The sequence below is a fragment of the Oncorhynchus kisutch genome, linkage group LG12, assembly GCF_002021735.2.
Source record: "Oncorhynchus kisutch isolate 150728-3 linkage group LG12, Okis_V2, whole genome shotgun sequence".
Taxonomy (NCBI): domain Eukaryota; kingdom Metazoa; phylum Chordata; class Actinopteri; order Salmoniformes; family Salmonidae; genus Oncorhynchus; species Oncorhynchus kisutch.
This window is the reverse complement of record NC_034185.2, coordinates 53161983-53174665: the sequence shown is the minus strand read 5'-3', so window position 1 is coordinate 53174665 and position 12683 is coordinate 53161983. Positions and strand designations below refer to the sequence as shown.

At 41.5% G+C, this 12683-nt stretch overlaps 2 protein-coding genes across 24 annotated transcripts in view; one reads left to right on the top strand and one right to left on the bottom strand.

The window, feature by feature from the left end:
- The window catches only part of LOC109901251 (zinc finger protein 583-like), an 880650-nt gene that overhangs the window by 463868 nt on the left and 404099 nt on the right, over positions 1-12683 (bottom strand). For 7 of the 23 annotated variants that reach the window (XM_031836519.1, XM_031836520.1, XM_031836524.1 and 4 more), the window contains one exon: positions 11178-12352. The exons of 11 other annotated variants lie outside the window; for them this stretch is intronic. In XM_031836519.1, the coding sequence (XP_031692379.1) occupies positions 11388-12352 (965 nt within the window). In that variant the 3' untranslated portion in view covers positions 11178-11387. Of the gene's footprint in view, positions 1-1737; positions 1906-2283; positions 2415-2963; positions 3445-11177; positions 12353-12683 lie in introns of those variants that run through there. 5 more of the 23 variants (XM_031836532.1, XM_031836535.1, XM_031836518.1 and 2 more) reach the window with 4 other exon arrangements.
- Positions 1-12683, top strand: part of LOC109901169 (zinc finger protein 629-like) — a 247635-nt gene that overhangs the window by 117470 nt on the left and 117482 nt on the right. The gene's annotated exons all lie outside the window — the stretch shown is intronic.

The window sequence follows — 12683 nt, the reverse complement described above, 5'->3', positions numbered from 1 at the left end:
ACAGATTACACAGACATACACTCCCTCCCCTCAGGTACACACACACACAGATAATAACACACTTTCAACATGGAGTGTTTACCCATCCCCACTACATTTAAGTCCTATACTGTAGTCACAGAATGACTTTATTGTTGTTAAACCCATCATGGTGGACATAAAATATGTTGTGGGTAAACAGGCTTCCCATCCATAAGTTAGCTATGATGTCATCATCAGACTAAACTATTTTGACATTTACATTAGGTGTTTGTTAGAGTGTGGATATGTGTAGGTATATATATTTTTTAAGTATATATTGGTTATAAAGTGCGCTCTTAATTAAAGTCTTAGAATGAAAAGTCCCATTTTGGGTTTATTGAACATAAACAAGTGCCAAATACACCATATGAATACCACACATATAAATCTGCATGAACTTCATTTTATTAAAAGTGTCTTGGGAAAAAATGTATTAGTGGATGGAAGTAATGAAACATAATTTGTGAACATCATATATCCTACACAGTACAAACACAATATGAAATAGACTTTTTAGGCTTATATATCACACAATGTCTGGATGCAATATTCTACTCAGGAATATTCAACACTGAAATGGATTACTCTCGTTATTCCAAATGCATCTGTAGATCTTTTCTGTTGACAACAATGAAAATGAATCTTTGTCTTGAATGCAGGGTTTGAAGTACACATCAGAAGCTATGGAGTGAACTGTTTTTTCTGCTGGTGTATCCTGATGTAGCTCCTTTCGGAGAACCTCTTCCTGGAGTGCGTACAGGGAAATGGCCTTTCTCACGTGTGGACCTTCAGGTGCCTTTTCAGGTCACCTGCCTGGGCGAAGCGCATGGGACACTGGGTACAGCTGTAGGGTTTCTCCCCTGTGTGGACCCTCTGGTGCCTTTTCAGGTCACCAGCCTGGGCGAAGCACATGTGACACTGGGTACAGCTGAAGGGTTTCACCCCTGTGTGGACCCTCTGGTGCCTCTTCAGGTTGCCCGCATGGGCAAAGCGCATGTGACACTGGTTACAGGTGAAGGGTTTCACACCCGTGTGGACCCTCTGATGGATCTCCACCTTCTGGGAGCAGTTGAAGCCTTTGTTACAGAACATGCAGAGGAACCGCTTCTCTTTACCACCCGTTGTTGCTACCCCTTCCCGCGCCTTGGCCTTTTGGTCGTTTGAGTTCGATACCTGATCGGAAATAACATGGCCTTGTGAATTGGAAGGTGCCATCGACATGGTCACTCGGTGTAAAGGGGAGTGGGTCGCAACATTTAGATTTGTCTCTAAGCTTTCACTGTAGTCTAAGAAGTCACTGGTGTTGCCCTGCAAGTGTCCTTCTCCTAAGTGAGTCTTGTCTGCATTCCATGTCAGAGGAGGGTCGCTCTCCACTTTCACAGTGACCTCATCGACAACCAGACCCTCCCCTTTCTTATCAAGGAACCCTTCAGAGTATACACTATTGCTGTACTGGTTCCAGTCCCCTCTCATTGGATTAGTCTGTGTATCTAAGCCCACAGGCATGTCACCAGATATCATCTGTGTCTCTGTAGCGTATGAACAGGACGGATCATTGTGAGTCTGTAACACGCCAGAGTCCTTACGGGACAGAACCGTCCTCGGGCTACCGTAAAGTAAATACTCTGTGCAGGGAGCAGGAGGACAGCCCAGTCGCCCCAGCCCCAATAAAGTCTTCGTGTCTGACTTGAGGACGGCGTTCGGCGTTCCACTGACCTCCGTGATGCTTCGTCGGGTCCTGGGCCGCACTGGGGCAGTGGTGGGGACCTCTATGGCTACAGGGGGCTCTCTAGCCGCACGAGTCTGGAAGTCTCTGCTGTGCCGTGGGTCCTCCTCTCCTTCAGACCTCTCCAGCTTGACCCCAAGACCTGCAGCCTCTGCAGACTGACACAAAAAGAGAGGAGGTTATTACTGGTACATGAGTTGGATAACAAGATAGTAGGGAAGATAACAATGCCTCTATGGCAGATTAATTAGGATGTACATTTAAGCAAGTGAATAATTAAGTTAAGAATAAATTATTATTTACAATGACAGCCTACCCCGGCCAAACCTGGACAACGCTGGGCCAATTATGCACCGCCCTATGGGACTCCCAATCACATGCCAGATGTGATACAGCCTGGATTCGAACTAAGGACTGTAGTGATGCCTCTTGCACTGAGGGGCAGTGCCTTAGACAGCTGCGCCACTCGGGTGCACTAAACAGGCCACATTCGAGTTACAAATAACAAATTTTTTATGCAACACTATAACACTAACCTCTATCACAATAACATGCTGGGTTGAGGTTCCACTCCCCTCATCAACAGTGATTGGTTGGTCATCTCTCCATGTATTGTGTCCCGCTGGCTTCACAAAGCTCCTGTGGCCTCCAGTGAGATGTCCTTCACCTGAGAGAGTGATTGAGGGTTAAAGAGGTGGTTAGGTTAGCTACTGTGAACGTTCAACGGTATATTGTACATTATTGACACTGTCTAGAAATGGCAAGGACATTAGGTAATTCATCTCATAAGTTTGTGACATAGTAGGTAGGTAGCCTAGCGTTTAGAGCATCGGGACAGAAACCAGATGGTCACTGGTTCAAACACCCGAAGCAACAGGGTTAAAAAATAAATAATCTGTTGATATACCCATGAGCAAGGCACTACTATGGCAGACCCTGTAAAACAACACATTCCACTGCACCTATCTAGTGTGTGACAAAACATGTTTTACTATCTATGTATTATGATCCATGTATTACATTGTTTTCACTGAGTAAATCATAGTAAATGCTGTAAATTAATAATCAGGTTAGAATATATTGTTTCTTTGCCAAATAATCTGGGGAGTTATTGCATACTATAAAAAAACGGACCAAGATCCAATTCTGGGTAACACCGATGACACATGTGCAGCTGGGAACGGGGCGACAACGCCTGCCTTATGCCAAAATGTACCTCTTGCCATTCCTCTGTATTTGTCGAGGATTTTTACACTACTGGGTCGAATGGCGAGGACGCGCTCCCGTGACACCTTCAGCTCCAGTAGCTGTAGTCTCCTCCGCAATGCCCTGTTTTCTTTCTGGCTTTGAGTTATTTCCAAACGAAACACTGCATAGTCGTCGTCTACGAGTTTACAGATCTCTGACACGGCTGCATTCGCTAGCACCTCCATAATGGAGGCTATTTGAGTGTGAAAAACCATACAGTTAGCCATTGTAAGCTAACGTTAGCAACTAGCTAGCTAGCGTTACCTAGAGAACACTTATCAACCAAGTCCTGTCTCCAACGCGAATTAAAGACTACATGTCGTAAGTATGTGATGCTATGCAGTTAAAGTATTCATATTTTGAATTCCAGGGTGTTAATAAACATCTAAATAACAACAAAAACGCAAACGTGGAAATTGTTCTTGTGTTCACTTCCGTTTACAGTCTTCTTTGTGTGGTTTTCCGGCAGAATAGACCCTTAGTTGCGTATTACTGCCTTTTACAGGTCGTAGTGCGAATTTCACATTTTGTTCACAGAAATGGATAAGTAGATTGGGGGAATTGAATTGCACCACCATCTTACCCTACACACACGCCACTATACCTATCAAACCTACTGTCCCCAACAGACCTACCACCCCTTCCCACTACTTTGGCCCTAAAAAGTCCTACACCAGACTTTCGGCTTGGGAGGATGGAGCCCATTCTCTCAAAACTCCCTGTAGTTCTTCTGCACTAAAATCTCAAACACCCAAAAACGTATCTGCTACTACTACCACCAAATCAATCTTCTGGAATATATGTTCCATCTGTGCGGTGCAATTAATGACCATAGCAATAAACACCAAGAAGCCAACCTTAAAGCACAAACTGTTTGGATCACTCTGTACTGGGCTACTTCTCACATTGATCCTCTCGGGCTACTTCTCACATGGATCCTCTCAGGCTCCTTCACCCTTTTCCCACCATCATCTACTTTCCTCACTGCCTCGGCATGACATTTTCTTCACTACTTGAACCCCGGCAACCTCAAACTGTCTGTCTCGCACCAGACACTTCTGATCCCCAGCAATATGGGCACCCCCACAATTGACACAGCTTTTTCCACTGAAACACACCCCTTTGTCTCATGCCCACCTGCACACTTCTCACATCTTGGAATATTCTTCCTACACATTACCATAAGTTTGACAACTAAAACATAGTAGGGGGTTCAAAACAAAAGCTCTCAACGGATAAGTTACATATTCTAACATGACTTTATCGGGTAAACACTGGGGAGGGGAAAAGGTAAAGACGAGCTCACTTCAGTCTCGCGCCCTCCACCGAGTCTGCATCACACCAAACGGAGGGCCTCATTTACACCGAAGAGAAAGGATGTTATTGGTTGATGTCCTAGCTCAAAGGGTGTGGTTAAATTAAAAAGCTATGCGCGCTGTTCTTTGAAATATGATACTGCCAGTGGTGGAAAAAGTACCCAATTGTCATACTTGAGTAAAAGTTAAAAATAACTAAATAGAAAAGTCGACAATAACTAAATCCCACAGTTGACAGTGCATGTCAAAGCAAAAACCAAGCCATGAGGTCGAAGGAATTGCAGGCCTTTATGGTAGAGTGGCCAGACAAAATCCACTCTCTCTCTCCCACCAGAGGGGAAGGGGGGAAGTGGGGCCGGTTCTAGGACTTTAACGACCGGTCGTAAACTTCCTCTCTCGTGCACTGCAGTATGGAGAAGTCAAAATTGTTTGTGTGTAGAGAGGACTCTGCCCCAAAACATTAACATCAAAAGGTTGGAAAAACAATATTTCTACACAAAGAATGTGGGAAATGTTCAGGAGGGACTTAAAGAACAATCATGTCAGATAATCTATTGTTTGGTGATATCATTAAAGATGTTATAACGGAAACATTGTAACTTTAAGAGATATCACAATGGATATGTCAGAGTTACATCAAAATGTTGTAAATATCTTATATGATTAAATATGAAACTATTTGTGAGAAGATGAAATGTGATTTTAGCCTTCTAAATGAGAATTGTTTTTCATGTAAAGTTTCATGTAAACTAGGGTTCGTGCAGATTTGAAGTCAACAACGTTCAGAATGAGACTGATATGAGGTAATAATAGGTATGGATGGCTAATATGATAACAATATTCTGATATTCTTCAGTTAATTCGGGAAACGGTAACTCGTTAAACAAACTTTTCCATGGTGCCCCAAGATTGCTAATGAGTTAATTGTTACATGATTAATTTAATCCCGTAATAACTAAACAGTTAATTGATTTGATTTTGAAACAGTCCTCTCATTAATGATAGTCACGTCACGACACCTTGTAGTAGAAGGTACAGTACGAAAATAAGGAGATGACCATTAGGCTACAGGAGATGAGAATTGCAGGTAACATATGAGGTTAATTTGATTTTATTCATTTTAGCAATGATGCTTGCAAAAAGGTTGTAGTTGTTCCCATAGTATATAGACCTGGGGTATTCAACTCTTACCCTCTGGAGCCTGCTGGTTTTCTGTTCTATCTGATAATTAATTGCACCCAACTGGTGTCCCAGGTCTAAATCAGTCCCTGATTAAAGGGGAACAAGGTAAAAAGAAAAGCAGTGGAACTGGCTTCGAGGTCCCGAGTTGAGTTTGAGGGAGTTAGAGCAACCATGTACTTTCTATGTAGGCCTAAAACTGATTCTGGATAAGCTAAATACTGGGCTCACAGCTAACCTTTTAGGTCAATAATATGCTGTTTTAATACAAATGTTGTTGGCTTTATAATCGTGAGAGAATTATGCTTTGAACTGCGGAGTAGAGCACCAGTTAAAGGAGTCATAGCCGGGGTCTCCATGGAGTTAGATACTGAATAATTAAAGATAATCCAAGATGTGGTTGGTGCCCGTCCCCTGAACCACCAGGTGAACGGGGAAAAGGAAGAAACTCAGTTGGTTCCATAGTTTTTTGATAAAGAGCACATTCCTATGCATGTAAAGTTAGGTTACGAAAAGTATGCAGATAGAGTATTTGTCCATAAGCCACTACAAAGCAAAAACTGTAAAGGATTTGTCCATGTCAAAAATGTTTGCAGACGGAAGGAGTATATTGAAGGTCGGAGTGAAGAAGGTCAGTGTTGCAATTGTGATGGGGATCATTATCCAGACTTCTTGGAGTGCCCTGTAAGGGTGAAGGAGGTCAAGGTGGCAAAGGTAAGGGCGGGTCATAGGATCACCTACGCAGAGCCAAGCAAAATAATTGAGACAGCAAGTGACGCTAGTGTTGATGATATGGTAGTGGATACACCCCAGACATTAGTGAATGTTTGTCAATCAAGAGAACTGGACACGCTTTGTGTGAAGAAGGTGGATTTTGTGGCGTTTATTGCAGCGGTTATTAATTGTACTGCTAAAAAATTGGACATCATTGTGGCTGCGGCAGAAAAGTCTTTGGGCCTGAAATAATTCACGGGGGGGGGGGGGGGGGGGGGGATTCTTATGACATTGCCAGCAGTAAGATTAGCTTGATTTCCAAATAGACAAGTGCTGTAGCTTTAGGATGATATGTCACTTTCTATTTTCTGACTGAAATTGACGAAGTAGGTACCACTTAAGCATCTGAGGACCAAAACAATCTCTGGGTTTAAGATTAAACGAAGACATGGCTGTCTCATGGTATAGTGGGGTATGCAAAACTTTGAGCACCTATCTCCTGAACGTTTTGACATTCTGGTAAAAAAGCTACTTTCTGACCCTTATACCATGGGCAAATATGTATGGAAAAGTGTCATTCAAATCAAAATGGGTGCAGTTAAAAAGGTATTGGAATCAAATGTAACAATCCTTTGATTACTTGACACTCTTTAATGGTTTGATAATTCAAAGGCATGGTCCCACACCTAAGACAAAATGTATCAAGACCTGTGCCCCGTATCCACAAAGAGTCTCAGAGTAGAAGTCCTGCTCAAAGATCAGGTCCCCGCATGTCTACATAGTCTTATTCATTATGATCTAAAAAGCAAAACTGATCTGATCGTAGATCAGCACTCCTACTCTGAGAGGCTTTGTGGATACGGGCCCTGACCTAATATCATTCAGACAGTAGTTCACAGTGGGCTCACCTTAGTGAGACTGTGTGTGGTCCTGTGCTGCTCAGCTGGTTTTTCTGTGGCTTCAGGAAGTGTAGTCTGGTTGTCCTCCATGACCATTGTCCCCTCAGTGTTCCCCAGACCCTCCCCAGACACTCCTTCTTCTCCTCCTCCTCCTGCAATAGAGATGTAATACAGATTACACATACATACATACAGTATACTCCTTTAGGTATGTACACATACACACACCGATAAAACACAATTTCAACATGCAGGGGGTTTTTCTGCACAGCCTATGTCCAAACAGTAAAAAAATAAATATAAAAAAATAAAAATGGATGAAAAAACATTTTCAGTGTAAACGTACATGGGGCCATGTACTTATTTTCCCCCATAATTTGCAAATAAATTCATTAAAAATCCTACAATGTGATTTTCTGGATTTGTTTTTCTAATTTTGTCTGTCATAGTTGAAGAGTACCTATGATGAAAATTACAAGCCTCTCATCTTTTTAAGTGGGAGAACTTGCACAATTGGTGGCTGACTAAATACTTTTTTGCCCCACTTGTACATGACTAAAACTAGATAAAGATAAATGGAACAATATATTTTAATAAGATAATCATTAAGAACTAACAATCACCTAAATAAAAGCTAGACAGTCAGCGATCGCACCATTGCCCATGCTCCCTGTCACACCCACCACATATGCCCCATTTTGATCCAGAAAAAAACACTGACATTGAGGGTTTACCCATCCCCACTACGTTTAAGTCCTTTACTGTAGTTACAGAATGACTTCATTGTTGTTAAACCCATCATGGTGGACATAAATATGATGTGCGTAAAAAACAAGTCAGCTATGCAAAGTCAAAAGTCAGACAAACCTAACTAAACTATTTTGATGTGTACAGTAGGTGTTTGTTAGTGTGTGGGTATGTGTAGGTATATGTACTATGTGTAGGTATATTTAGTAAGTGTATATTGGTTATAAAGTGCTGTTGGGTGTATACAGAACAGGGTGAGATCAGATGTGATGTATACAAAAGAGAGTCAATGAAAATCTTAGAATGAAAGTCACATTTTTGGTTTATTAAACAAGCAAGTTTTAAAATCACCAGATGAAAACACCACACACACGCACACACACACGTCAACAAAAAATCTGCATGAACTTGATAAACTGCATCAGTATACTCATTAAAAGTGTCTTGGGTGAAAAAACATTAAGCAGTTAAATGGAAGTAATGAAATAGGCATTTGTGAACATCATATTGCCTATACAGGACAAACACAATATGTAATAGACTTTTTAGGCTTCAGAAAGTATTCATACCCTTTGACTCATTCCACATTTTATTGTGTTACAGTTCGAATTCAAAATGGATAAAAAATCATTTAAAAAATAATCTAAATAATCTAACCCAGAACGACAAAGTGAAAACATGTTTTTATGAATATCACATTTACATAAGTATTCACACCCTTGAGCCAATACTTCGTAGAAGCACTTTTGGCAGCAATTACAACTGAGAGTCTTTCTTGGTAAGTCTCTAAGAGCTTTCCACACCTGGATTATGCAACATTTGCCCATTATTCATAAAATAAAATCTACAAGCTCTTTCAAATAGGTTGTTGATCATTGCTAGACAACCATTTTCAGGTCTTACCTCGAATTTTCAAGTAGATTTAAGTCAAAACTGTAACTCGGCCAACATTCATTGTCGTCTTGGTAAGAAAATACAGTGTAGAACTGCCTTTGTGATTTAGGTTATTTTCCTGCTGAAAGGTGAATTAATTTCCCAGTGTCTGGTGGAAAGTAGACTGAAGCAGGTTTTCCTCAAGGATTTTGCCTGTGCTTAGCTCCATTCCATTAATTTTGTTATCCTGAAAAATTCCCCAGTCCTTATCAATTAAAAGCATACCATGATGCAGCCACCACTATGCTTGAAAATATGGAGTGGTACTCATTAATGTGTTGTATTGGATTTGCCCCAAACATAACACTTTTTATTTATTCAGGACAAAAAGTGAATTGCTTTGCCACATTTCTTGCAGTATTACATTAGTGCCTTGTTGCAAACAGGATGTGTGTTTGGAATATGTTTATTCTGTGCAGGCTTCCTTCTTTTCACTCTGTCAATTAAGTTAGTATTGTGGAGTAATTACAATGTTGTTGTGTCAGTGTTCTCCTATCACAGCCATTATTCTCTGTAACTGTTTTAAAGTCACTATTGGCCTCATGGTGAAATCCCTGAGCGGGTTCCTTGCTCTCCAGCAACTGAGTTAGGAAGGCTGCTTGTATCTTTTTAGTGACTGGGTGTATTGATACGCCATGAAAAGTGTAACGAAAGGGATTTTCAATGTCTGCTCTTTTTACCCATCTACCAATAGGTGCCCTTCTTTACGAGGCATTGAAAAACCTCCCTGGTCTTTGTGGTTTAATCTGTGTCTAAAGTTCACTGCTTGACTGAGGGATAATTTTATGTGTGGGGTACAGCGATGAGGTAGTCATTCACAAATCAAGTTAAACACTATTATTGCACACAAAGTCCATGACACTTATTATGTGACTTGTTAAGCATTGTATTCCTGAACTTATTTAGGCTTGCCATAACTAATGGGTTGAATACTTATTGACTCAAAACATTTCAGCTTATCATTTGTAATTCATTTGTAAACCTTTTGGAAAAACATAATTCCACTTTGACATTATGGGCTATTGTATAACCCAGTGACAAAAATATAAATGTAATACATTTTAAATTCAGGCTGTAACACAATATTGTATTATATGCCTTATACAGTTGAAGTCGGAAGTTTACATTCACTTAGGTTGGAGTCATTAAAACACGTTTTTCAACCACTCCACAAATATCTTGTTAGCAAACTAAGGTTTTGGCAAGTCCGTTAGGACATCTACTTTGTGCATGACACATGTCATTTTTCCAACAATTGTTTACAGACAGAATATTTCACGTATAATTCACTGTATCACAATTCCAGTGGGTCAGAAGTTTACATACACCAGGTTGACTGTGCCTTTAAACAGCTTGGAAAAATCTAGAAAATTATGGCATGGCTTTAGAAGCTTCTGATAGGCTAATTGACATCATTTGAGTCAATTGGAGGTGTACCTGTGGATGTATTTCAAGGCCTACCTTCAAACTCAGTGCCTCTTTGCTTGACATCATGGGAAAATCAAAAGAAATCAGTCAAGACCTCCACAAGTCTGGTTCATCCTTGGGAGCAATTTCCAAACGCCTGAAGGTACCACGTTCACCTGTACAAACAATAGTATGCAAGTATAAACACCATGGAACCACGCAGCCATCATACCGCTCAGGAAGGAGACGCGGTCTGTCTCCTAGAGATGAACGTACTTTGGTGCGAAAAATGGAAATCAATAACAAAACAACAGCAAAGGATCTTGTGAAAATGCTGGAGTAAACAGGTACAAAAGTATCTATATCCACAGTAAAACGAGTCCTATATCGACATAACCTGAAAGGGCGCTCAGCAAGGAAGAAGCCACGGCTCCAAAACCGCCATAAAAAAAATCCAGACTACGGTTTGAAACTGCACATGGGGACAAAGATCATACTTTTTGGAGAAATGTCCTCTGGTGTAATGAAACAAAAATAGAACTGTTTGGCCATAATGACCATCGTTATGTTTGGAGGAAAAAGGGGGAGGCTTGCAATCTGAAGAACACCATCCCAACCGTGAAGCATGGGGTGGCAGCATCATGTTGTGGGGTGCTTTGCTGTAGGAGGGTCGGGTGCACTTCACAAAATAGATGGCATCATGAGGGAGGAAAATTATGTGGATATATTGAAGCAACATCTCAAGACATCAGTCAGGAAGTTAAAACTTGGTCGCAAATGGGTCTTCCAAATGGACAATGACCCCAAGCAAACTTCCAAAGTTGTGGCAAAATGGCTTAAGGACAACAAAGTCAAGGTATTGGAGTGGCCATCACAAGACGTGATGAAATAAATAAAAGCTGAAATAAATAATTCTCTAGTATTATTCGGACATTTCACATTTTTATAAGAAAGTGGTGATCCTAACTGACCTAAGACAGGGATTTTGTACTAGGATTAAATTTCAGGAATTGTGAAAAACTGAGTTTAAATGTATTTGGCTAAGGTGTATGTAAGCTTCTGACTTCAATTGTATATCACACAATGTCTGGGCCTTGTACTTCAACGATTTTATGCATCTTTGTCATCTTTCTGCATCTACCTTTAAAGCAGAGTTTGATCTTAGCATCAGAAGCTATCGAGTGGAATGGTTACTTTCTATGTTATAGTGGAATGGTTTTTCTGCTGATGCATCTTGAGGTATCTCCTCTCCGAGAACCTCTTCCCACAGTGAGTGCAGTCGAATGGCCTTTCTCCCGTGTGGACCTTCAGGTGCATCTTCAGCTGGTGCTGGCGGGAGAACCTCTTCTCGCACTGGGGGCAGCTATAGGGTTTCTCCCCTGTGTGGACTCTCTGATGCCTCTTCAGGCTGGATGATTGTGAAAAACTGGCCTGGCACAGGTGGCAGCCGAACGGTTTCTCCCCCGTGTGCATCCTTTGGTGGATCTCCACCTGTTTGCAGAAACTGAAGGCTTTCCCACAGAATGAACATGGGAAGCGCTTCTCTTTGCCACCAGATCTACTAATAGCATCACTACTACTGACATTTGTCAAAAGGCTTGTGTAGCCATTTACTGTTGAAGCACTGGCATGGTCTGAGGTCTGGTTTAACATTAGGAGAGTGTGAGGAGGACGAAGGCCAGGGAGTGTCTGTGTTGTCGCAGGGTCCATGTTCCAGTTGAGAGATCCTAAAGAAGGCAGGCTGAAGGCAGCACCTGTTAGGGGATTAACCTGAGGTGCCAACAGTGTCTCTGAATCACAACTATAGGAGCAGGATGGAGTATCACTAGCAGAGTTTGTTTCTGTTCTCTCCCGCCGCATATGGATACCTCCCAGTCCCTGTGGACCAAATCTATGCCTCGCCCTGGTCTCAGCCAGTCTGTTGTCATGGAGACTAAGTTTGGATGTTGTTTTGTGTTTGACTGTCTGTTTCTGGTAGTGGTCAACAATGTTGTTCCCCAGTCCAGAGTTGAGGACGCTGTTCCATCCACTGACCTCCACTATGTCACCTCTGGTCCTGGCCTGCTCAGAGATGTTGTCCCCTGGGCCCTTGGCTGCACCGGTCTGGGCCTTGGAATCCAAAATGGTCACCCAGTCTCCTCTGTTTGCCTCCAGCCAACCACCTGCAGGAAGAGGTTACAAAATAGACTTTACAAACATGGCAGAGAACTCTACATATGGATTTTTATTGTTGTCAATTACCTGGTCAAGTTTATAGATTATAATGTCTGTTTTTATATGTAAACATAAGTTCCATTGATTTTATTTTATGAATTAAGAAAATATAGAAAAGAAAATAGCCAGGCGCATCACCATTCCCAGTGAAGATCCATTACTTTATTTAGGCAGGTAGCCTAGCGGTTAAGAGCATTAGGCTGACTAGTTGAAAAATCTGTCGGTGTGCCCTTGAGCAAGGTACTTAACCCTAATTGCTCCTGTAAGTTGTTCTGGATA